General features: G+C 44.8%; 1 protein-coding gene and 1 long non-coding RNA gene across 3 annotated transcripts; both read left to right on the top strand.

Annotated features, from left to right (window-relative positions):
• Positions 10,190-15,146, top strand: LOC8081271 (type I inositol polyphosphate 5-phosphatase 4). Its single transcript, XM_002466266.2, has 13 exons — positions 10,190-10,935; positions 11,053-11,140; positions 11,550-11,627; positions 11,832-11,925; positions 12,177-12,281; positions 12,380-12,877; positions 13,030-13,165; positions 13,345-13,538; positions 13,658-13,766; positions 13,854-13,996; positions 14,094-14,364; positions 14,447-14,579; positions 14,678-15,146. Exons 1-11 carry the CDS (start codon positions 10,906-10,908, stop codon positions 14,311-14,313), a joined length of 1,695 nt encoding a protein of 564 aa, XP_002466311.1. The 5' UTR covers positions 10,190-10,905; the 3' UTR covers positions 14,314-14,364; positions 14,447-14,579; positions 14,678-15,146.
• LOC110431934 lies at positions 19,464-20,433 on the top strand. Of its 2 annotated transcripts, XR_002449404.1 has the most exons (3): positions 19,464-19,566; positions 19,697-19,768; positions 20,130-20,433. It is a non-coding gene; the product is annotated as an uncharacterized LOC110431934 (long non-coding RNA). The 2 variants fall into 2 exon arrangements; XR_002449403.1 differs by having other exon boundaries at positions 19,697-20,433.

The raw sequence follows: 26,921 nt of genomic DNA, 5'->3' as shown, positions 1-26,921 counted from the left end.
CAAAGTGTGCCAACACCACAGTGTGTAAACCAACATGTGCACGTGTGTTAGTATTTTCACAATCATTTTCTTCGAAGAGGTTAAGTTAGCTCATTAGGTTCTAAATGCATGCACATGAACCATGACACCTAGTGTCACTTGATAACCGCTTAGCCAAAGAATTCCTCTCTTTATAGTACGGCTATCTATCCTAAATGTGATCACACCCTCTATGGTGTCTTGATCACCAAAACCAAAACTCTAAGCAATACCTTTGCCTTGATCTCCATATAGTTTTGTTTTTCTCTTTCTTCTTTTCCAAGTTGAGCACTTGATCATCTTGTGGTCATCATCATCATCACCATGATCATCTCTTGCTCCATCACTTGGCATGTACCAACCTCATTAAGTCTACACACTTGGTATAAAGGTTAGTACTGTGGTTCCATCAATTATCCAAAACCAAACTAGGACTTTCACTATCCTCCAATGTGACTCCTGTGGAGAGCTCTACTCCTTGTGCACTGCTCTGCGCACGTCATCTTCGGAATCAGCACAGGCCCTCCTTTCTTCAACAGCTGCTGACCTCTGGCACAGCTAACTAGGTCACCCCGGGGACGTGCTCCAACACCTGTCTCACTTGGCTAATTCAGAGTTGTGCAGATTCCAACTCGGCATCAGCTAGCTGACATCATGACCAAGAGATTGCCAACGCCGCTATTTACAGAGTTCAAGTTCAGCTTGTGTATTTGCACAACCGATGCTCAAACTGCGGGGGATGTAAGCAAACATGTACAGGATAGCTATAGTAGCTCTGTACCTTTCATTCTTGTAATGGTCAGTCCCTCATTTGTAGGATCTACATGTTCCTCCTTTGTAGGCCGGATTTGCATGTATTCTTGAGTGGCTGGCCTGAGCTCTCACTCTTGTACAAGTAGCCCAACGATTGTAATACAAGTTGTGGTCATTCTTCGCAAATTGCTTTCTTACAATGTGCACACGACTTTCCAAACAAGCTAGGCGTGCACACATCAATACGCCCAACAAGGCGCCCAATGACAAGGGAAATTGCACTTGGGGACGTGGTAGCACACGGACGCTCGGCTGACCATATGTATCTCCCCGGTGGCAGAGGCGGCGGCAGCGTGCGTGGCCTCCACCGCCGTCACGACGGCCTTCATGATGAAGCGCTTGTCGTTGTACGTCTCCAAAAACCTGGTCACGCAGAACCTGCCGCTGCCCAGGTACGAGAGGTAGGAGAACTCGGCGTGGTTTCCTCCGTGGGCGCCGTCGACGTTGGCCCAGACGTGACGGCACGCCGGCCGGTTTGCCGGCGGCGTTCAGGTCGGCCGCGCACAGGTCCGACGCTCGTACATCGGTGAAGCCGAATCACATGCCGTAGTCGTCGACGTACTGCGCGCGTCCACTAAAGGGCAGCGCCCATCAGTCGCCTTCCTTGCGCCACGACGCGCGCGCCGCGTCGAACGCGTACGTGCTGTTCCACGCCGAGATCCTGATTGCCGAGGCGTCCCCCGCGCCTGCTTCGCCGGCACCGGCATCCGCGAACGACTCTATGGGCACATTCGTGTACCTCTCGAACGGCGGCGAGGGTAGGAGGCTCCAGAACCAGTCCTCGCGGTGGTGGTCGTAGGTCAGGGCCTCGAAGTCGAGGCACTCCTGCACCTCGTACCCGGGGCCGCGGCCGAGGTGGAAGAGCCTGCCGCCGGCCTCGGCCCACGTGGACCCGTGGTAGTGCCACTTGACGTGCCGCACGTCGGGCCCGGCGCGCACGGCGGCCGTGCGCGTGTCGAAGATGACGGTGTGCCGGTGCCTGTCCACACCCACGATCTTGTCCACGCCGCGACCTAGCGGCAGGAACTGCCGGCCGGCGGAGCATGCAGGCGAAGCGCGCCATCGGGCTCGGCAGGGTAGCTCGCGGCGGCCCCTGTCGTACGGCGCGGTGCACCTGGGGCCGCGGGCGGGCCCGTACCTGCCACGTGGATGACCTACTCCACGCCACGTCAGAAAGAAGGAACCCGATCCATCGGAACAATAATGCAACCAACGCGCGTCGAACCACATCATGAACCACCCTAATGATCTCTAGCCCCAAGCTGGTTGATGGCCATCGAGAAGCTCTCCTGCCCCGCGATGCTTCACTTCAAGGGATCGCGGGGATGTCTCCTCTCTTCCATCCGATAACGCCGCCGGCTGGTCGCGACCTGGGATTGCTTAGATCGGCGCACCGCCGTGGCCGCCGTCTGCAGGACGAGCAAATTAAGCCCGCGACGTTCGCGTCAGCACCGTGTACCAACGACGAGGTGCCACTCCGGTAGTCCGCCAGAGTGTTCCTGCATGCGTCCGTCCAGCTGTCCACCGACGACCTGGTGCTTGTGAATCCCTGCCATCGCTAAATACTCGCGATGCTCGTCTAGAGCATGGATCAAGAAATGGTTACGGAATTCCACTAGACGTGATCCTTTGCACCCAAAATTCACCATTAATTAATTAACACTCCGATCCAATCTGGGATCAAGCAAGCAACTTGCTCCCTCAGTCCTAAAATAGAAGTCATTCTCACTTTCAATGAGAAGTCAACATTTTTTAACTTTGACTAATTACATAGGAGTATAAAAGAATATTAATATTTATAATATTAATTATAAATAGAACGACTAACAATTCGAACTAGATGGAGTAGATGAGTTCTAGCATGTCCTAACACCAGATAAATTTGGTCCAATGTATGCAATCAACTAGGATAGACTGAAATTCTTGAGAAAAAAAGCTTAAAAATCATAAAATTGCAAAAGAGCATATTGCTGCAAGGAAAAGGATCCAAATCACGCTAGGTTCAACTAAAAAATGCCATGTACTAAGTCTGAAATCATAGCTACAAGGTTTTGACTAGATATTGCCCGCCCTCATTCCCTGTAATAAGAAGTGCTCGGCAAAAATTAATGGTCTGAGACCAAGATGGTCATGTACCTTTGAGTTAGCAAAAAAAATGTCAGGCCACACTAAGACCCATCACTTATAAATTACCTAGAAAGACTTATCACTTATGAACCTGATACAAGTGATCGATGGTTTCTTTGCGAACAATAGTTACTTATGAGTCTGATATAAATGGGGGGTTTTCTCCAGAGTTGTTCATTATTAGTGACTGGCCATTGTTAGGTCGTCCCACCCAAAGTAACAGGTCATTCGTCACATTCATCTTTGTGTGTTTTCATGCAGTGAGGGAAGGAGGAACGGAAGTATTTCATTCAATGGTGGATCCATGAGGTCCCTAGGGCAGCGCAAAAAATGGAGCCCCGTCAACCCACCACACACATATAGCACCGCCACATTTCCTATATAAATATGCATGGAAGAAGAAGAAGAAGAAGAAGAAGAAGAAGAAGAAACACAATAGAAGAGGATGAAGAGAAAGAGAGAAAAGAAGAGGGGAAAGAGAAGTAACAACATGGATTTGCCACTGAAATCTATGATCACGATCAATGACTTGTCATATGCTGGAGCATTTCGGATGTGATCAAGCACTTTCGCATGTCTGAACATTTTTTTTTATGATCTGCTATGTATATTTATCTCTTTATGCATAACATTTTTTAAAAAAAATTTCGAGATGCATGATAGATGAGGAACAAATTAAGCATCATCTTCGTTCCTGCATATCAGCACCACGCCGACGATGGATATAAACACCATGCTCTAGTGGCTGATTCTGATTATTATCTGCCATCGTATAAGCCTTAATTAACACAGATCCAGTAGTCGCTTCAGGCTTACTGTATACACTTGTCAGTCAGAGAGTGACTTGCGGGGGGATGTCCTTGTCCTGTCACGAGAAATAATCCAGGCCAGGTGGGTGAACCTTCCTGTGCCTTTCTCCAGATCAGATGTGCCTGAGCATGCATGGGATGGGAATGGGATGGGATGGGATGGGGCGGTCGTGCTGGATCGGGCCGGGCCAGGACGGTGCAAATGCACGGTCCGCGAGGCTGGCCGGCCGGCCAGTGGGCAGTGGCGCTGTCAAGAGAAAGCTAGCGAATCAAGGACCCCCCGGCCTGCTGCTGCCTTTCCCAAAAGCCGTGATGATGATTGGGACGTGCCACTGCTCACTGCTTCGTTAGCAGGATAATCACCCAGCATCAGCTTCCAGCTCCAGCTTTTTTTTTCTGAGCAGATCATGTGGAAGCTAGTGCTCTGCACACGTAAAAAGAGGCTTGTTAATTAAGAACATTAGGCCTTATTTAGTTCGCAAAAATTTTCAAGATTTTCTGTCACATCGAATCTTTGACATAAATATATATTAAAAAATAATTAATTACATAGTTTGTCTGTAATTTATAAGACGAATCTTTTAAACCTAATTAGTTCCCCTTACAAACGAAAATGCTACAATAGCCGAATCTAAAAATTTTCGTGAACTAAACAAGACATTATAGTTCCCCTTCATGAACATTTTGGCATGAGAATACTACAATTCTACTGTACGTAGTACTATAGTAGAGTTCTATGTTATGTTGGTATTTTTATACATCTCGATCCATGGCGTTCTATGTTGGTATTATTATAAATCTTATTAAGGCCCTGTTTAGTTTCCCACACAAAATTTTTTCGTCCGTCCCATCGAATCTTCGAACACATGCATGGAATATTAAATATACATAAAAAAATAAACTAATTATACAGTTTGGTTGAAAATCACGAGACGAATCTTTTTTAAGCCTAGTTACTCCATGATTAGCCTTAAGTGCTACAGTAACCCACATGTGCTAATAATAGATTAATTATGCTTAATAGATTTGTCTTGCAGTTTCCTGACGAGCTATGTAATTTGTTTTTTTATTAGTTTCTAAAAACCTCTCCCGACATCCTTCCGACACATTCGATGTGACATCCAAAAACTTTTCATCTCGAATCTAAACAGGGCCTAATTATACTGGGAAAAAAACAGAAGTGTAGCACAGTATTCTTCAGAGTTCAGAGAGAGCTAGCTTGGTCTTCTTGGCCGGCTCTCTTGCACGACTGCCGATGCCGATGCCACATGGAGTCATGGACCAATGGGCGTCGTCGTTAGCTAGCTCCTCCCTCCCATCTGCAGCAGAGAGAGGAGAAAAAAACAGCAGCAAGCTTCGGGTCAGTTGAGTTGAGTTGAGTAGTTGACGAGAACCATCGGTCGCCTCGCCTCGCCCATGGCATGGCACATTATCTTACTGCTCCGATGCTAGCTCCAAAGCGCCTCAAAGCAATTAAGATCCCTCTACGACTACAGCTAGTGGATGATCATCGTGAGGCTAGCTTAGCTTAGCTAGGCGAGTGTGCATAGCATGCATGGGTTAGAGTAGCTAAACAACTACCGCTAGCTAGTCGCTTTGGGAAGCAGGCAGATAGGGTTATTAACAAAGAAGCAATCTAATTAACCCCCCCCCCCCCCCCCCCCCCCGGCCCACACAAGATTATTATCCGCCGGCCGGCCGGAGCCCACGGGGCCGGGGAGAGGCAGCGGCCATGCATGCCGCGCGTGGCCGAGGCAGGAGTGTCTCGACGACCGTGGCTGTGTCGCGGGGACATCCCTCCGGCCACCGTCTAGTAGGACGCCTCCGAGCACTCATGTGTCCGTGCATGCACGCAGCATGTGTTACTACTCTGTTTATTATACGTGTATATATGTAATTCCTTCTATATATATATAATGTCTAGGAGTATATATATACAATATACTGTCAGTAAGTATATAATAATTGGATTACACCTCTCTATGTATAGCTAGTTACGCTGTTGTGGTTAATTATTACTCTCTCTCTTTATCCCAAATTATAAGTCATTCCAACAATTTTGGATAGTCAAACAATCTAAAGTTTGACTAAATTTATATCATAAGATAGTAACATTTATAATAACAACTAAGTATCATTAGGTTCTATATTAATTATATTTTCATATTACATATATTTAATGTCATAAGTATTTGTAATTTTTTTTATAATTTTGGTCAAACTTAAAATATTTTGACTCTCAAAGATTATTAGAATGACATATAATTTAGAATAATGGAGGGAGTTTAACAAACACAGTGTCCCCGATCTCGATGCCTACGTGCCCTTCTTCTCCTTTGAAGGAATGTGTGTCCAAGTTGTTGCACGCGAAAATGGAAAATAAAAATTATTGGATCGGAGAAGACTAGCACTGCACGCGCGCGGCTAGCCTGAGCACGAATATCTGAGCATATTGAAATGAGAGGACAAGTTGAGACGTCTACTTTTTATGGATGGATCGATATATCATATATATATAGCTTGTTAGCGCAGATCCGTGGAAGTCCAAAATTACATAGATTATTAACTGTACTATAGTTACTAGTTTGGATAGGAGGCCTTTTTTGAAGTATCAGACAAATACCATTATTATTTTATGAAATACTTTATTTTCTCAAAATTGTTCGGTGTTAATTAGAGGCAAAAGTTTTTTTTAAAAAAAAATATTATATTGTCAAACACCTAGTATTTTTGGAGTTTTGGAAAACTCCATTCAAGATCTATATTTTTTCTGTAAACCATATGTTTGGCACACTTTGGTTTGTAAATTAAAGCCACATGTTTTTTTGTGAAGAGTTAGACAAATAATACGTATTGCAAAATATTTTGGTTTTCCAAAATGGTGTGTTTGGTAAAACTTTTATTTTTGTTTGTTTAAAAAAACATGGTGTTGTCAAAACCTTAGTCTTGGATTCGCGTAGTTACTTAAATTGTTTGAATCATCTTCTCACATAGCTTTGGCTCATAAAACCCACCTTTCCACAAAAAGCTAATAGTTTATTAATGACATGTTTTTTGAAATAAATGTGTAACATCTAAAGTACGTACCCTAAGAGCATCTCCAATGGTTTGGTAATTTTGGTTTGGCATTTGTTGTTGTTTGCCAACTCCCAAATATAAATGCAAAAGAAAAAATATAGTCATCTCCAAGGGTTAGGCATTTTTGACTTGGCAATTAGCCAAAGTGAACCCGACCAACTCCTTTCGCGCTTCTTTCTGTCGCGGGCGCGAGTTGGTTCGCGCCCATTCTCATTCGCATGTATGGAGGTGTCGTCGCTCGCAGGTATGTGTACGTCGCCGCCGGTTGTGCCCTCTTCTTCGTGATGCATATCCTTGATGCACCAGATTTCTCTGTTCTCTGTCTCATCTGTCCCATCTTCTCCCACCACGTTTCTCTGCAGCAGTACGGCAAGCAATAGGCAGACAACAGCAGCACACGAGGAGATTTGCCGGCGTGGGAACTATTTGGCACGAGGACTTCCAGCGACGAAGGAAACCGCAACTAAGAGACCTGCTCGCGCGCGGGATGGACGCAGGAATACCGGGCGGACGTGTTTGCCAAACCACAACCCAACTCGCAAATATGCCAAGGGGAGCCTCTCAAATGCCAAGTTTACTAAAATACCAAACCCGTTTACAAAACCATTGGAGGAGTGATTTTTCCTTTTTGGCAAATAACAGAAATGGCAAACTAGATTGTCAAACCGTTGGAGATGCTCTAATGGTAAGCACCACGGGCGGATCTATATTGACTATTGTGTGTGTGGCCAGACCCATGCAAAATCGAAAAGATAATAGAAAAAATCAAATTTTTATCATATTGCACCCTCTCTTGCACCCACAAAGCAAGGTGTATCCTTTCGGATTTACTCTAACTCCGCCCAATTAAGCACCCTAATAAAGAGCACAAATTTAAAATCATTAAGATCGGCTGTGATCGCGAGATTAGTGGACCGACGCCGGAGGTGAATGGTGATCGAGAAGTAGACGGTGCGCCGTGCGTGTGCGTGGAAGCTACAGTGGCCACTGCAAAGCGCCAGCGCGAAGAAGACAGAAACTGACGCTAGCTCCGATCCGACCCGTCCCCCGTTTTTTTTTAAAAAAAAGTCCACTAGAAACAAAATAAAAAAATTGTAGTATATACTACTAGTAGTAATTAATCCACGCCATGGCTGATTTTTCTCCCATGCATGCCTAGCAGGCTACCAGTAGCTACCTAGGCAGTGCCGGATGCATGGGGACCCCATGGACAGGAGAGGGAGAGAGAGAGTGCTGGGATCGCTGGGGTCGGAAGGGAGCAGTTGCACACACATCAACATGTAGGGGGGGTAGGAGTACAGGCACGCACGCACGCACACGCATGCGTGGCTGCTGGCTCGCGCCCGTACGTGCGTGCGTCAAGACAAGCGTGAAAAGACGAAGCGGACCTCTCTCGATCCACGGGAGAAAAGCACGAGGACGGAGCCGTGCATCGGGTGCATGGCATGGCATGGCATCGGTCTCACGCACACCCACAGGCCACAGCCCCCTGGACCCTGGTGAGCTATCGCATTCGAGTCGCATGCATGCGTTGCGTGCAAAGCAGCGACGACGAGCCAACGACGACGACGACGCCCGTTGCCCGACGGGGAAAGAGGCGCGCGTCGTGTGGCTGGCCGCCGGTCCGTCCCTTGCCTCGTTCGTCGTCGTCTCGGTCTCGGCCGGGCGGCCGGGCTAGTTTTTGCACGGGAATGGGACTCTGCGCTGAGCACAGAAGAAAGTGCGTGCTGGTCGCGCGCGCTGCTGCATCTTTCTAAGTTTTCGTGTAACCGTGCATGCAGCAATGTCGTCACGTCGTGGTCGACGACACGACGCGTCGGACTCGAATTAATCTAGTATCTCCCAGCACCACAGGATCGTCGAGCATCCAAGGCAATCGATTTCATTCTCGCCAGTCGCCACGTTTATTTGGCCTGGGACTCTTAATTAAAACCAGTTATTATTGCCCCTAGCGACGAAGTAGCCAACTATAGGTAGGTAAACCAGATCCAGCGTCTACGTACATGGCTCTACTGTGGCAAAAAGAAGAGAGCATTACGTACTGTAGAAAGGCATCGATCTCTATTGATCTACACTGCTACTCATCTGTTTTTTTTAGGTCCTCTTTTCTCGGGGCTTTAAAGTTTAAACCGAATGAGTTTCGCCATACTGATAGTCGTCTGATACAATTTGTGGGACTGTTCACATGTTTTTTTTTCCTTTTTTCCGCCTGAAATGAACTAGTAGAAGTTAGCTTCAACCGCGCGCGACTGTGTTGTACACTTTGTACAGCTAAGCTGCAGCTGCGCTGCGAGTAGTGCAACAGAAAATTCTGAAACTAAAACCGTTTCAAAGCTTCGTCAAAGATGACCTTAGCTAGTTTGTTTCTGTTTTTTTAACTTGTTACCTATTCAACTTACACTTATTCCTGTACACTACGTATGATAAAAAAAAATCGGAAAAGAACAAAATTCATGACCTCGTCCTTCAATTGCTTCAGCTACCGCACACCCTACGACAAGAGTGAAGACTGAAGAACGAAGAGTGACGTCCGGCGTAAAGCTGACCGATGACACGTAGGTCCACCTATACTCGGGCCCCACAGGCAGTGGCGTGACCGTGACACTGGGAGGGCTGCAAGTGGGGCCGGGGTAAAAACGGATAGAAGAAGCGCGGGCTCGACGCGAGCCCACCGCAAGCAGGAGAGGAAACGCGGCAAACTGACAGTTGGCTGAGAGCGGGCCCGGGGAGGAAAGGCCCAACAACCGGTCTCACCTGCACGTGGGGCCCGCTTCCCAGCGAGCTTGTTCCTTCCGCTGGCGCCATCCTCCCAGTCCCAGCCATGGCCGGCCGGCCGGCCAGTTTCTACGGTTACTGGTCTCCGGTTCCGTTTCGCTTCCGTGGCCAACTGTTTCTTACTAAGCTCCATTAATATTGTTTCTATCAGTTTCGCTTTCCAAATTTCTGGACTTGCAAAGGTATTTCTGATGCCGGCTATGGTATTTGGAGGTGACATTATACTTGATGATAGTAGGATCAAGGGAGACAGAGAATTTAAAACAAGGACCATCATACTCATACTCATACTCGTCATACCTTATACAAAAGCTGCATTTCCAGTTCGAAAAGGAATCCATCGCCTAAAAATGTGGCATGTAATTGACACTTGCCATTTTTTCATTCTCGGCGTTGCCATTTTTGTTCGCTGGCTGTGGCTGCTGCTTCACGGTTCACGCACCTTTCCTTGCTCCGAAGACCCACCCTCCCCAGCTCGTGCCATTACTGCCCATTATTAAGCTTAAGCAGCAGCGGCTTGGATTTGAGCGAGCAGGCCGAGAGCGGGGCGTGATTAGATTAGAAAACCCAAAGCACGGAGACAGAGAGATGGGCACGCAGGTTGGGGGATAAAAGAGGCAGGGGAACGGGGAACCAGAGAGAGAGAGAAAGAGAGGGCAGCAGATCAGGGGTGGGCATTGCATCTCGCTTTCGCATTGCACTTGCACGCACCACCATACGCCGCACTGCTGAGCTCTACGCCTACTCCTAGTCCTGTACAAAACCTGCTCCGGCGTCTGGCTGTACCGCTAGCCTTAACCCCTAGAGCGAGACGGAGGCCTACGGAGGAGGAGGGAGGAGGAGAGGGCGTTCAGGATTTCAGGAGCAAAGTGCAGACTGCACAGCGGTGCTGTGCCTTGCCATACCGCTACGGCCGTGCTAGGCTGTGCTGCCGCAGAGGCGCCGAGGCGGGGCATTCGTTCCTCTCCGTTACGAGGAGAGGGCGAGAGGAGGAAGATTTGGTGGGGGGTTTTTCACCGCAAGGAAAGATGGATTCTTGATCCCCGGCGCGGCTGGTTTGTTGCGGCAAGCTGAAGCATTTTGCTCGGCAGTCGATCCGGTCCAGGATTCGCGGCTCCCGGGTCAGAATCTTGCCCTGAGGGGCGAAATTTCTGCGGGATTTGAGGTTTCCTTCCTCCAGCGACGCGCCCTGCCTTGTCAGGAGTCGAGGAGGGACGGTGGGTAGGAGGAGCGCGGGGTTCTTCCATTGCTGTGGTTCGTGGTTTCTGGGAGTTATTATGAGACAATGAGAGAAGAGAGCAACAAGAAGAGCAAGGTACTCCTATTTGTTTGGTTTCAGTTCAGTCTGCGATGTGTCTTGTTGTTCCGTTTGCTGTGTTTTTTTTATTGATCGAGCTTTGTGGGATTTTTGCTTATTCATTCATATGCGCAGCTCTCCTGGTCGAAATCCCTCGTGAGGAAGTGGTTCAACATCAAGAGTAAGGCGCAGGAATTCCATGCGGATTGCGACGCCGCCCAAGGTAACGCTACCTAGGAATGTTTGCTGAATGGAATTTTCGTTACCCTGCGTTTGACGTTTCTCGCATTCTCAGATTTTCCGGTCTAGTTCCTAGGTTTCATTCATAGATAGATGCATTACCATCATCAAACATGTCTCGATCCGACACGGCTACCTTTAGTCTTTGTTCCTGGTATTGGTCCTTAGAATGTCCCAACCAGACACCTTTTCCCCAAGTGATGCAGATGTTTGTCTGTTGCTGCTTGTAATTTTTGTATCCTTCTCGTCTCATGATGTGTTTACCTGTCTTAAGTTTTCACTTTCATTTCCGAGACAGCAGCTCTGCTCAAACGGACTCAAGCAAATGGCTTTTTCCTTTGCATCTGCTGCATTTTGTTTGTTTGGGCTAAATTTGCTTAGTGGTGATTCAGGGAGGGACGGGCATGGCACTGAATGGAGGACCAGCTGCTCAGAGAGGGAGGCAGGCGCGGCCAAGAAAAGCAGAACTGGTCAGTTAAAGCATTTGGACCACGCTTCTCTCCCTTTCTCTGTCTTCAGGCATCAAAGATTGTAGCTACCTTCCTTTTATTTTGCCAGAGCTCCTCTTTTCGATAAACTGATTTCATTGGTCGTTCAAATAGTCTTTGTCTATGTGTTTTTTTTACCAGTTCATCTGATTATTCTTTGTTCTGTTGTTCCTTAATGACTTGTAGACCGGTCGTCGAAGCGGAGTAGTATGGACCGAACCCGAGGAGGAAAAAACGACGTTGTCGATGTGGCATGCCTCACAGAAGTTCAGAATTACAGGTAGAGTTTCTTTTTTTCCCACTATATTTGCTTCTTTGCCTTGTGAGATTAGAAACCAAATGGAAAGCACTGACCGACTGAACTGTTGTGTGCCAGTAGTAGTATGGTAGTGTGCATCCCAGATTTTTAGTTTTGAAAATCAGTGAGTTGTTTGTTGTCATGGAACATATTTGCTTATTGGTAGTTCTCGCAGTTTGACTTTACTGCAATAATCTGACGAAGAAATCTCTTTTGTTTCCCTGCTTTTGTAGAATCTTTGCCTCCACATGGAATGTCGGCGGTAAATCCCCACCAAGGGGATTGAATCTTGACGACTGGCTCCATTCTTCACCTCCAGCTGATATCTATGTGTTAGGGTGTGTAGCGCCCAAGGGCTTCCTTAAATTTAAATGATATTTGACTTCACATATGCTCTTGAGTTGTTCCCTTTTTAACTTCCTTTTCTTGTTGTCAGATTTCAAGAAATTGTTCCTTTGAATGCTGGAAATGTTCTTGGCACTGAAGATAATCTCCCAGCGAAAAAATGGGTATCGCTTGTCAGGAGGACACTGAACAAGAATCCTGGCTCATGCTGTTATGGTGGCTACCGCACACCATCTCCTGTCCCTGATCCAGTTGTAGAACAAGATGCTGATTTTGAGGGATCATCGAGAAGGCAGGACAGTTTATCCTATTTGCATCGTCGGTCATTCAACCTTAGCCGGAGTTTAAGAGTTGAAAGGAACCATATGCTGTCACATCCAAGGTTGGATCGTAGGTTCAGTGTCTGTGACCCAGTTAGCTTGGGAGGGAGGCCAAGTGATTTTGATGGGAACTTCCCATTCATGGGGTCACCAGATGATCATTGTATCGAGGAGGATACAAGCAATGGAGCATATTTTTCACCCTTCCCATATGGCTATGGTGCCTGCGCACCTATGGAAGAAAATGATTATCAGACAAATACATCTAGGTATTTTTTTCTCGACATGTTCCATAAAAGTTTGCACATGTGTGTTCTGGTATACTTTTTTTTAAAAAAATAATCATTTTAGCTTAGTAATGGCTATGGTACTTTGTTTCTGTGTTCCTGAAAATGACTCCAGAAATGTTTATTTATACCAGGTACTGTTTGGTTGCCAGCAAGCAGATGGTTGGTATATTTCTCACCATTTGGGTACGCAGCGAAATAAGAAATGATGTGAGAAACCTGAAAGTTTCTTGTGTGGGTAGGGGACTAATGGGTTATCTTGGAAATAAGGTAAATAATGTACATTCTGCATGGTTTTCATTTTTGTCCTGCGACGCATTTTATTTAGGATTTTGTAGCTAGATTACTAGAAAACGGTCCATTGTTCTTAGATTGATCACCTTGTATGTGGATGGTTATCTTTTGTTACCACAATATAGCCTACTGAGCATGCTTTCATTTTGCTGCAGGGGTCTATATCCATAAGCATGTCTTTGCACCACACAACCTTTTGTTTTGTCTGTTGTCATTTGACCTCCGGTGAAAAGGAGGGAGATGAACTTCGGAGGAATTCTGATGTTATGGAAATTCTAAGGAAGACTAGATTTCCACAGGTCCGTGGTGCTGCTGATGTCAAGTCACCAGAAACAATTCTTGAGCATGAGTACGTATCGATGCTCTTTTTTTCCCCTGAGGCAATGTTTCTTATATGCATAGTGATAGTGATGTAGTAGCATCAGAGAAGTGGCATTAATTGGATATTCCTTCTTTTTCTAATTGCAGTCGTATCATTTGGCTTGGGGATTTGAATTATCGGATTGCTCTTTCGTACTGCTCAGCTAAAGCTCTTGTTGAAATGCATAGTTGGAAACAACTATTGGAGAAAGATCAGGTAATTTCCTACTGCTCTGTTACAGTACATCTTTTTTCTAGTCAATGTGACTGAGGATCATGTTTGAAATTCCTTGTTTGAAAACAGCTACGGATAGAACGAAGATGTGGGCGTGTTTTCCAGGGATGGAAAGAAGGCAGGATTTATTTTCCTCCAACATATAAATACTCATTCAACTCAGATCGTTATTCTGGTGTGCGTCCCAAAGAAAAGCGGAGAACACCTGCTTGGTAATTTCTTCTGCCTTTTATCCACAAGAATTGCATCCTCCATTGAGTTACTCCGAATGAATTCCCTGATGTATCTTTTATTGTAATCTTATTGAAGGTGTGATCGCATTTTGTGGTATGGTAATGGCCTCATGCAATTGTCCTATGTTCGCGGAGAGTCTCGCTTCTCTGACCACAGGCCAGTGTACAGTATTTTCATGGCTGAGGTTGAAAGTATCCGCCACAGAAGAAGAAACGTGGGCTATTTCAGCTCTAGAATTGAGGTGGAAGAGCTTTTGCCATATCCGTACAGCTCTGGAGAAATGAAGTTCTACTAATTTGGCTGACACAGGCATATGGCTGGAGCTTGTTTTCTCTTTCAACTCAAGGTAGGCTTAGTCGATTCTCGATAAAACTGCTTGCTTTTTACATGTATTCCCTTGTATTGACACAGCTGCGCTGATGACACAGGTTGCTGGGTCCTTGAACAATAACTGGGGATGTAGATTGGTTGGATGATCAGGTGTAAACCTGCCTATTTTTTTCATCTGACTTTCATAGCTTCCAGTCAGACGGTTGACATTGCACAAAAACTAACATAAAGGTAACTTCTTTTGCTGGTGATTTGTTGCAAAAATCTAGAACTCCTCAATAGTCCAAAATCCTAATACGGTGTTCTCTGCTGGTTGGCCTGTTTTGCAGGATAGTTGGGCAATTTTGCAAGTAACCATTTGCCTGTGGACAGCCATGTTGAAACAAGGATCGGCCCACATCTGTACATTAACCACACAGCTCAGAAGAAAAAAAAAACCTTTTCCCCCATTTGGTTCTCATTTTTTAGGGATGTTAATGAACATACATTTTTTTTTCTTCTCCCTTTGCCTTCGGGAAATCTGTTAGAATGAGATTTTTGGGTGTATCAGCATGAGCATGACGTGTAAAATCATTGCAAATCGGCAAAAGGTGAAATGATGCTTGAATTGAACTGATCCTTGATCATGATCTCCAGTGCTGAGGGAACAGTTATAGATTGATGTGACTTCAGAGGTTTGCAAAGGTGTAATCATGTGCATACCCTTTTTTTATCTTTGTCCCTGTGGTGTAGTACCTGAGAAGCAAAATGATGCCTGCATTTGCCGTGCTCATTGCTGTGGCAGGGGGAGAAAAAAAATACAGTTCTGTTAAACCTTTTTCTAATTCTACAGGTCAGAGCCCTGTTTCCTGTCTGGAATGCATGGTGTTATAGTTTATCAGCTTGCTTGTCCTCTACATCAGACAAGCTGTCTGCACTGATAGCATTCATTCATGTAGCCTAAGTGTTTGGTTAGTCTTGTGATCTTCCTGATAGAAATAATCTGTGCATAGGATCGACTAGTAGTGGATCTAGACGGGTACAATCTTTAACTGGTAAACAACAAGGTACATATTCTATACAAGATCTAAAATGGAAACAGTAAATACAATTAAATGGGTCGGGATTAATAGGATTAGACCGTCGAGAGAAGGAGCAGCAGAGGCGGCGGAAGACGATCCCGAGGCCATCACGTCGGTGGTGGAGTGGATCTTCGAGGACGTCGATGGTGGCGGTGATGCGGATGTCGAGGTGGCGCAGATCCGGCGTCGGTGAGTTTTCCCGTCGCTGGCTGCGCTTCCCTGATCGGTTAGGGTTTTCTAGGGTTTGTGGATGTCGGTGGGGAGGAGTGGCAACTGTTCAACTCGTGAACAGTGCCGCCGGCCCCCACCTCTTATTTATAGCGCAGTGCGACGGGGGCCCACCAACCATATAGGGTTGGGCGCCCCCGATCAGGGCGCGAGACAAGGCCCAATAAGGCCGTTGGGCCATATTGGTGGGAGATCAAACCAACATTCTCCCCCTTGATCTCACTCTATTCTTTGTCTGTATTCTTTCTTTTCAAACTCTTTTACCTTATTTATTTCATCACAAATTAGTGCATAGAACTGCGTCATCATCACGGTCTATCGCCGATAGACTTGACAGCTACGAATACACTTCTCTGATCTGAAACAAATTCTGTTATTCTTTGGGCCTCTTTGTCCAGGAATCATAGGCTTTCCCTTAAACCCATGCCGGCTACATGTTCTCTAAACACGCTGGGTGGTAAGCCTTTGGTAAGCGGATCCGCAAGCATCTTTTCAGTGCTTATATGCTCAAGCTTTATGACATGATCCCGGATCTTATCTTTCACAACATAGTACTTTATGTCAATGTGTTTGGCAGCACCACTTGACCTATTGTTGTGTGCATATTCTACTGCTGGATTATTATCGCAGTATAACTGTAGTGGTTTAGAGATGTTATCAACCACTCTCAAACCGGGTATGAACTTCTTTAACCAGTTCACCTGCCCCGACGCCTCAAAACATGCTACAAATTCGGCATACATTGTGGACGATGTAGTGACCGTCTGTAATTTACTTTTCCACGATATGGCTCCATTTGCGAGAGTAAATACATAGCCTGACGTGGACTTTCTGTTATCTCCCGCATAATCTGAATCTGAATATCCTACTATCTGTAGGGAATCTGATCTCTTGTATGTAAGCATGAGGCTCTTTGTTCCTTGCAAATAACGCAAGACCTTCTTTACTAATTTCCAGTGTTCCACACCTGGATTACTCTGAAATCTGCCAAGCAACCCGGTAACAAAAGCTAAGTCAGGGCGAGTACATACTTGAGCGTACTGTAAACTTCCAACAGCCGAAGCATATGGAACTGATCTCATCTGGTTGAGCTCATACTCATTCTTGGGACACTGAAAATCCCCATATCTGTCGCCCTTGACTATCGGTGCAGGTGATGCACTACATTTGTGCATATTGTATCTCTCTAGAACTTTTTCTATATATGCTTTCTGTGATAATCCCAATACCCCCTTCTTTCTATCTCGGTGAATCTCTATGCCCAAAACATATGATGCTTCACCAAGATCTTTCATGTCAAATTTCGAGGACAAGAATTTCTTTGTTTCATGCAGTAGACCGACATCGCTACTTGCGAGTAGGATATCATCCACATACAAGATTAGGAAGATGTACTTCCCATTCTTAAACTTTGCATAAACACAGTTGTCCTCTACATTCTGTTTAAACCCAAAACTTCTTATGGTCTCATCAAACTTCAAATACCACTGTCTTGAAGCTTGTTTTAATCCATAAATGGATTTCTTTAGGCGGCATCCCATTCGCTCTTTTCCTTCCACGACAAAACCTTTCGGTTGTGCCATGTAAACATTTTCCTCCAAATCCCCATGTAGGAAAGCCGTCTTAACATCCATCTGATGTAATTCTAAATCATAATGTGCTACTAGAGCCATTATGATCCTGAAGGAATCCTTACATGAGACTGGAGAGAATGTCTCATTGTAATCAATCCCTTCTCTTTGCGTAAAGCCTTTTGCCACAAGTCGCGCTTTAAATCTTTCTACATTCCCTTGGGAGTCATACTTGGTTTTGTAGACCCATTTACAGCCTACTGTTTTGGCTCCTTTAGGAATTTCTTCTAAATCCCAAACTCCATTGGAGTTCATGGATTTCATCTCTTCTATCATAGCTTCTAGCCACTTCTGTGAGTTGGCGCTTCTCATGGCCTCATCATATGAGGTGGGATCACCCTCCATATGAAATTCCTCTATGTTAAAAACTTCATAGTCATCTGGGATGGCTGACCTTCTGATTCTTTGAGATCTTCTCGGTGCCTCCACAGTTGGCACTTGATCTGGTTGGGGCTGTTGTTGCTCCCCCTCGCCTGTGGCAACTGGTTCTTCTATGGGCTCCTGAAGGACAGGTTCCACATTTTCATCTGTTGTTGCCACAGGAGAGTGAGCAATTGTTTCTGGCATCACAGTGTCGGGCACTGTCGGTGCATTCATAATGGGTAATTCAAAAAATGGCTCTTGAATCATCGGAGTGGGCGCATGCACCCGCTTCTCTTCAAGATCAATCTTTCGAGCTACCATGCTCCCCCTGATCAGCTCATCCTCTAGAAATACGGCGTGTCTCGTTTCTACAAACTTTGTATATCTGTCTGGACAGTAGAAACGATAACCCTTTGATTTCTCTGGGTAGCCAATAAAATGGCAACTGACTGTTTTGGGATCTAGCTTTCCAATGTTTGGGTTAAATACTTTAGCCTCAGCTGGGCTCCCCCACACACGCAAGTGGCTTAGCGAGGGTACTCTTCCTGTCCACAACTCATACGGTGTTTTAGGCACCGATTTACTGGGAACTCTGTTTAGAATGTGAATGGCGGTTTTTAATGCCTCCATCCACAAACTTAGCGGTAATGTAGAGTAACTTATCATACTTCGCACCATATCCATCAGGGTACGGTTGCGTCTTTCAGCTACTCCATTCTGCTGAGGCTCGCCCGGTGTAGAATACTGGGCTACTATGCCATGCTCCTGTAAGAACTTTGCAAAAGGTCCAGGAACTTGGCCATAAGGGGTGTGCCGACCATAGTACTCCCCTCCACGGTCGGATCTGACTATCTTAATCTTTAAGTTGTGCTGATTTTCAACTTCAGCCTTAAATATCTTGAACTTATCTAATGCCTCTGTTCTTTCTTTAATTGGATAAATATACCCAAATCGGGAGTAATCATCTGTGAATGTTATGAACGAGTCATAGCCATCCATACTTTTCACAGGAAACGGTCCACAGATGTCCGTGTGGATTATTTCTAAAATCCCAATGCTTCTTTTGGCATTCTTTTTAATTTTCTTTGCAAATTTTCCTTTAATGCAGTCTATGCATTGATCTAATTCTGAGAACTCAAGTGGAGGAAGAATTTCATTCTTTACTAATATCTCTATTCTCCCCCTCGAAATGTGGCCTAAACGACAATGCCATAATTTCGACGATACATCTTGAGTTCGCTTTCTTTTTCTATTCTCACTCTGAGACAAGGACGTGTTTTCTGTAGCATCACATACGGAATTCACTGTTTCACGAAGTGATAATAAATAAAGATCTTGTTGTTGGAATGCAACACCAACACAGTCATTATTACAATAAATCTGGCACTTGCCATCACCAAAATGACAAGCAAAATTATCATCGTCCAATCGTGAAACACTAATCAAATTTCTCTGAAGCGAAGGAACATAAAGGACATCTCTAAGTAAAAGTGTGAAGCCACTAGCAAGCTCCAGGGAGACATCGCCAACAGCTTCAACATCTGCTCTGACTCCATTCGCCACTCTAATGTGTCTTTCTCTTCTTGCTGTCGTCCTTGTCGAACTGAACCCCTGTAAAGAATTAGCAACATGAACAGTTGCACCTGAGTCAACCCACCAAGTGGATTTAGAATAACTTATATACAGAGATTCATTTACAAAGGTAATAATATTCTCACCACATGATCTGAGTTTCATCTGTAGCCAATCAGGGCATCTTTTCTTGTAGTGTCCTTCTTTCTTGCAGTAGAGACATTGGTTTTGGTTCACTACAAACTGGTTCTGTTGAGGGAGATGTTGCATGGTAGGCTGAGACTGGTTCTGGCCCTGGTGCTGGGTGGAAGGCTTGCCCTGTTGCTGCATAGGGCCCTTTCCCTTGTTCTTTGAAGGAGAATGGTAAATCTTTTTCTTGTTGTCCCTCAAATGGTTGATTGAACCACCATTTGAGGCTTTGATTCTCTCTTCTTCTTGAGCACACATAGCAATAGTCTTTTCTAAGTCCCATGTTTCTGGTTGCATGTTGTAGTTAACAACAAAGGTTTCAAATTCTTTTGGCAACGACGCAAAAACCAAATGAACAAGGAAAGCATCAGTGATGGTGAGATCCTTGAACTTTTTGATTTTAGATGCCAAGTGACTCATTCTAAGGATGTGCTCTCTAATACCAGTGCCACCACCAGTATATTTCTGTGAGATCAGTTCTTTGATCATTTCTGTTGCATACGTTTTTGTAGAGCCAGTAAACTGCCTCTTTATAGTATCTAGGTAATCTTTAACGCTGTCTACTACTGGAATGGAATCTGATATGTGAGACTCCATCGTGTTCTGTACAAGCGTTTTACATTTCTTGTTTGCTGATTCCCACTTTTTCTTTTCAAGGTCATAAGACATCTGGATGGGAGCAAACTCTCTTTCTCTTTTCTGCCATGCATCATCTGTCTCATCTGTTGCCCGCACAGGTGGCACGGGCTGGACGGGACGCTCTGTGTCAAGGACCCAGTCCACCTCAGCAAAGGTGAAGGCCATGTCGATCTTTTTCCTCCACTCAACGTAGTTGTCCCCTTTGAGTGGTGGAATGGTGTTGATGAACGTCATCAACGAGTAAGCTCCTGAAACACAAACCTCTGGGTGAGAACATGAATAATCACAATTGTATGCCTTAGTATCAACGTTGGTCAAAATTAAAACATACAACTGTTTATGCAATAAAACTATATCACCGTTGGGCAGAAATAGAATTAATGCATAATAATCTTTTAATTACATCATAATACTGCCATTAATCAACGTTGGTCAGAATAATAACAATATTATAATAATCTGGAAAACATATCTATTTTCAAAATTAAATTCTCCCGTTGGTTCGAATTTAATAGTGAAACAAATATCTGTAAATACGCAGCGGAAACTTTAATAATTTCTTTATCTATTTTCCAGAAACATCTGAATACTTACTGTTCTCTGAATAAAATTATCGTTGGACAAAATTTATACAGAGAAAAGCAATGAAAACTGTGCAAAATTTAATTAAATATGCATAAAACTGCTTCTGGAAAAAGAAAAAGAAAAAAAAACTGTGCTATTTTACTGTGTAAAACCGGCCATTTCGGCCTAGCGTCACTCGCGGCCCACGCGGCCCAGCAGCGGCTGGCGCGCGCGCGGCCCGGCTCTGTGCGGCCCAGCGGCCGGGTTTTTTTTTTGTCATCTGGTCTCGGCCTAGTGGCCAAAACGGCCCAAGAATGGAGCCACGCGTAGGTGTCCCGCGTCCCAGGCCGCAACCTGGGCCTGGGCCGGGAAAGTGGGATGCCGCCTGGGCTCAATCTGGCCCAAGGCCGCGCGGCTGATCTGAGCCGTTGATCTGGATCGGACGGCTCTCCTTCATTCTCGCTGGAATAAAAGGGCGCAACAGCCAGCTTCCCTAAACCCTAATCCATTTCTTTCTCTCATTCTGTCACAGCAAAAGGCACGGCGGCGCCGGCCATGTGGCCAACGGCTCCTGTGCCGCCGCCGGCCGTGGCCAACAGCACCCGCTCACTCCCTTTTTTTTCTTTCTCTGTTACCCAGCCAAAAGCGGCTGCCATGGAGGCACTGGGGCACCGCCGGTGGGAGCCGGCCACCCCCTGTTTCGTCCCTGTCTGTTTCTCCTGCGCGCGCTCCGCATGGGACGCAACTGGTGGCCGGTGCTGAGGATGGCGCCGCCGCGCGCCCGTTCGCCGGTGTGCGCGTTCCCACAAGGTTGAGCGCACCACCGTCGAGAGGTCGCGCGTTGTTGCCCGGTCGCTCAAGGCCGAAGCGTTGTGCTGTTAGGGTTAGAGTTATCTGTTTTCTGATTTTTTTTTTCGAGTCGATTTTCTTTGTTTGATGGCATGCCATCTCTGTTTGCAGTTTCTGTGTGTCGATTCGAAGAAAAAAAACATTCTTTTCCTAATTTGGAAAACCGGATGGATCTAGTGATTCTTGATTTAAAATGGTCTATTTTTCTTTTATACCCCGATCTGGATCTACTAGCTAGGTAGGCGACTGATACCATTGATAGAAATAATCTGTGCATAGGATCGACTAGTAGTGGATCTAGACGGGTACAATCTTTAACTGGTAAACAACAAGGTACATATTCTATACAAGATCTAAAATGGAAACAGTAAATACAATTAAATGGGTCGGGATTAATAGGATTAGACCGTTGAGAGAAGGAGCAGCAGAGGCGGCGGAAGACGATCCCGAGGCCATCACGTCGGTGGTGGAGTGGATCTTCGAGGACGTCGATGGTGGCGGTGATGCGGATGTCGAGGTGGCGCAGATCCGGCGTCGGTGAGTTTTCCCGTCGCTGGCTGCGCTTCCCTGATCGGTTAGGGTTTTCTAGGGTTTGTGGATGTCGGTGGGGAGGAGTGGCAACTGTTCAACTCGTGAACAGTGCCGTCGGCCCCCACCTCTTATTTATAGCGCAGTGCGACGGGGGCCCACCAACCATATAGGGTTGGGCGCCCCCGATCAGGGCGCGAGACAAGGCCCAATAAGGCCGTTGGGCCATATTGGTGGGAGATCAAACCAACACTTCCTTGCTGGTGAATGAATTCTTGGAGACAAGTTGGTTACTTCTTGATGAGATAGCAAGGTTTGACTGGGCTTTTGGGCCCAGAGAGAGGGGGACGACGGAACGGGGGAGTCACGTGCTGTGATCTCATCACTCACCAACCATCTTGGCGACCTGGTACTTGAATGGTCATGGCTCGTGAGATGTGATTGAGAATTTAAGATTGGTGGCTTTGACTTCTGACCGGTTGTTGCCTGCTGATGTTCACATTTACTGGAATCCTAGGTGACGACTGAAGAACGTTGCCCTATCTACTGCTACTAGTATACTACTAGTATCATAAGCTGTCAAAAATGTCAGAGTGAAAGGTGAAATCCAACAAGGATTCAGTTGGATCTGGTCAGGCATGAACATGGATTGTGGTCCAGATTAAGCAATGCGCAGCTGGTAATCTGGCTGGTAAACGTTCCTGGGATTTCCAAGAACGAATAGCAGGAGTGTAGAAAAGCAAAAGGATGAGACGGGGAATCAATAGATGCTTGCTGCTGCTGCGCAAGAAGCAGGGACAGTGAAAGATAAAGCGGCAGTAAAAGAGAAGGGAAATTGTAGTGTACTCCCTCCGTTTCTGAAAGAATCAATTTCTAGAATTGTCCTAAGTCAAACTTTTTAAACTTTGACCAAATTTCTAGAAAAAATGCTAAGATTTATAGTATCAAATTAGTATTATTAGATTCATCATAAAATATATTTTCATATAATGTGTATTTTATATTATAGATGTTGTTACTCTTTTCTATAAAGTTAGTCAAACTTTAAAAAATTTGACTGACACGGATCCTAGAAATCGATTCTTTCAGGACGGAGGGAGTAACTCGACCCGACCCGGTGCATGTGAAGGCGGAAGGATATCTGCCTTGCCTGTTCATGCTTTTGACCGTTAGTCATGAACAATGTCTCTCCTGCAGCATGGTGCATGGATAGTACGGCCCTCTTGGTCTTGGAATCGAGGTGACAAACGCTGGCAGACGACATCTTTATGGGCGTCTTGTACCAGCGGCGCAGGGTCGTCGTCGTCCTTCTCATTAATTCGGCCGACCATATCTTCTCAAATACTGTATCCTCCATCTAACCACTTTTTCCATGGTATAGTATACTGTGATAGTAGTACTATACGCCACCGACGTTAAACGTTTTCCCTTGGCGCCGACTTGTGTGGCCTGTCCGTCCACCTGTGTACAAATACAAACAGCGATGACGACGGCAGCAAAGCGAGAGAGCGAGCGAGGTGGCCGGCCTCTGGTATTGGCTCTGTTCATGCTGCAGCTTTTAGTTACCCCTAACCAACACATTACCCACACTTTGTTGCCTCGTGCTCTGTGCATACTACGAGTACTCTGCGGTGTTCTGCAAATCTGCAGTGCTGGTTGGTTGGTCCTGGTCACCTGTGTGTGTGATTCGATAAAAGAAATACAGTAGGTCGTTACGGAGACTGTTTGGGTAGGAGTCCAAACATCATACACTCACCTAGATAGCTCTAACAACTATTATAGTAGGCTAACAATTAGTCTTAGGTGATCCAAACAGGTCATAGGGCAGGAATCTCACGCACTAAGTACATGTCATCGTTGAACAAAACAGTTTAGGTATTGTCTATAAGAATGTTTTTCTTCTCGTGAATCCAATAAAACTCGTTAAGTACACATGTATACACATCCTATCTCTACGAGCATCTACGAGAATAACGGAACTAGACTGGTAAATTTGAAGTTTGACGAAGTCACTAAAAACGTCTCGTTGTCGACACGCAAGTCATCTACCACTAAGAAAATAACTCCTTTAAATTGTGAAGAAAAATCAAAAAAATACGAGCACCAACCAAGGGAGACTGGTTTATCAATGTAGTTCACTTTGCAAGAGCTTGTTTGGCATGGTTCCTCCTCAAGTGCACATCTAAAGGATCCGGAGCAATTGAGGAGGGCTACAAAGTACATCTCCTCCTACATACTCGAAAACATCCACTCCTTTACTATTCATCAGAAAACAAGTTTTCCTCCTAAAGTGTTTGATATCGCTCCTATGCAGGAGCTAATGCCGAAGCCAGCCCCTAAGAAATGTTTTTTCGAACTAAAAGAGAAACATGAGAATTCATACTGAATGATTTGAAAACCAAACTAGAAACGGTATTAGAATTCTATGAGAATCTACTCTACAAATTAAATGGGTTATACTATTCGCATTTTTAATAACAGTATGTTTTAAAAAAAAGTTAGTTAAATAAAATAAGAAGTGTATCATTGGATTTGGTTGTAAAAGTACTCTAGGCGTATCATATAGTTGTGGCTATCTATTTACATTATACAAATTGCCGAATACCGTAAAACGGGGTTCCTATGGATCAGTCAGAGCTCGTCTTGGGTAAACATTTATTTTGATTGACAGTGGGTTGAGATCCAAACCAAACCCACACCAATCCAAAACATATATATGTGAAAGTCAAATCCAAACCAAATTAGACCATGACTTCAATCATCCACACCAAACCAAACCATTTATACGCTAGACCCATTAAAATATATTTCCAACCCACCATTTCACCGGCACCTCATGCTATTGTTTATATTTAGCCATAAACAAAAGTAAAAAATAAATAGATAGAATAAAAAATCATTATAAACTCTATTATTTACAACCAAACCAGTTCAACCCATTTTAATAGGGCCCAAACCAAACTGGTCCAACAGCCTTTTCAGCCTGTTCAATCCAAACCAATACGGCCCAAAAGTAAAACCAAACTAAAAAATTGGTTTTAACCCAAACTATTGTCAGGTTTAATTTTGAAGTGACCAAGCCCCTACATACCAAATGGATAGTACGAGCTGCAAGAAGATGCGAGGAAATTCACGTGCTAGGTGCCTACTAGTACAGTACTAGGTCACCACTAATGGAGCGGAGCGAATGTGCAAACGTGACAGAGGATGACGACACACGGGTGCGGTCCTTCCGGCGCGGCACATGCCACGGTGCGACCGGCATCCTCATGTCACGTACTCCACCCTTCGAGGAGTACTGGAAAACAAAACTCTGCACTCTGCTCTCTGCAGCCTGCTGCGTACACCCTCGTGCCATTGGCCATTGCCATCCCAGCAGATGCACTGCACGGCGCTGCAGTACGAATCTCGACGCAGCCCTTTCAACCACAAGCCAAAAAGAAAAAAAAAACAGTCGTACTACGACGTACACTGCACGTCAGCTCGTGCCCGTTGTGTGCGGTACTGGACTGGGAGTACTGGTACCGTACGCATCTATGCCACTGAAACCGATGGGTGGGTGGATGGATCTGAAATCATCTCAAAAATATTTTACAAAAATTTTCATATTTCTTATCACATCGAATCTTGTGTCACGTGCATGAATTACTAAATATAGATAAAAGAAATAACTAATTACACAACTTACCTATAATTTGCGAGATGAATCTTTTGAGCCTAGTTAGTCTGTAATCGGACAATATTTGTCAAATGCAAATGAAAATGGTACTGTTCCTATTTTGCAAAAAAAAAAATGGAAGTAAACAAGTCCCTACTAGGCCTGCCTTGTTTAAAGTTTCCAAAAAATTTGCAAAATTTTTCACGTTTCCTATCACATCCAATCTTTAGACACATGTATAGAGCATTAAATATAGACAAAAATAAAACTAATTATACAGTTCACTCGTAATTTGCGAGACGAATTTTTTGAGTATAGTTAGTCCAAGATTAAGCAATATTTGTCGAATACAAACGAAAGTGCTACAGTATCCATTTTGTAAAAATTTTGGAACTAAACAAGGCCAGTTCCAAATTTTTTGCAAAATAGACATTGTAGCACTTTAGTTTGTATTTGACAAATATTATTCAATTATGGATTAACTAGGCTCAAAAGATTTGCAAATTTTTTTGGGAACTAAACAAGGCCCTAGTTATAGTTCATGATTACATAGTTTATCTGTAATTTATGATATAAATCTTTAAGTATAATTAGATAATAATTATCAAATACAATCAAAATGGTTACGATATCCAAAATCAAAAAAAAAAATTCTCAACTAAATTAGGCCTTGTTTAGTTCACTCCGAAATTTAAAAACTTTTCAAGATTTCTCATAACATCGAATCTTGTGGCATATGCATGAAGCATTAAATATAGACAAAAATAAAACTAATTGCATAGTTTGTCTGTAATTTACGAGATGAATTTTTAAGCCTAATTAGTCTATGATTAGACAATATTTACCACAAACAAACGAAATGGCTACAGTAGCAAAATCTAAAATCTTTTCGCAACTAAACAAGACCTTAGACCTATACTGTACTAGTATATACAGTACAGTACAGTACAGTACAGTACAATGAAGAAATGAAGTAGTCCATGGACCATGGGCATGGATGATTGGATGTGAGAGCTCGAGATGGATTGACGGACAGACGACGGACGAGTAGACGGCCGGCTGGGCCGATGATGCGTGTGGTGGTACTACTAGTGGGCTAGTGGCTGCACCGGCCTGCACTGCATCTGCTTTGCATGCAGGCTACAACAACTCTAGCCATTTGCATTGCCTTGTTTAAGACCTCGGACGCGACGGTGGCCGCAGCTGTTTTTGATGCATGCATGCATGTCGCTCGTTCCGCCTCGGCCCGTACCATACTCCGCTTTATTTGCAGCTAACAGAGTGTGTACGT

The sequence above is a fragment of the Sorghum bicolor genome, chromosome 1, assembly GCF_000003195.3.
Source record: "Sorghum bicolor cultivar BTx623 chromosome 1, Sorghum_bicolor_NCBIv3, whole genome shotgun sequence".
NCBI lineage: Eukaryota > Viridiplantae > Streptophyta > Magnoliopsida > Poales > Poaceae > Sorghum > Sorghum bicolor.
This window is presented reverse-complemented; position numbering and strand designations above follow the sequence as displayed.

Excerpts from the sequence above, each read along its gene's own strand:
- LOC8081271 (XM_002466266.2), top strand. The coding sequence starts at position 10,906 with ATGAGAGAAGAGAGCAACAAGAAGAGCAAG. Across the intron at positions 10,936-11,052 it reads AGAGCAACAAGAAGAGCAAG|CTCTCCTGGTCGAAATCCCT; the intron begins GTACTCCTATTT and ends TCATATGCGCAG. Across the intron at positions 13,166-13,344 it reads TGGGTTATCTTGGAAATAAG|GGGTCTATATCCATAAGCAT; the intron begins GTAAATAATGTA and ends ATTTTGCTGCAG.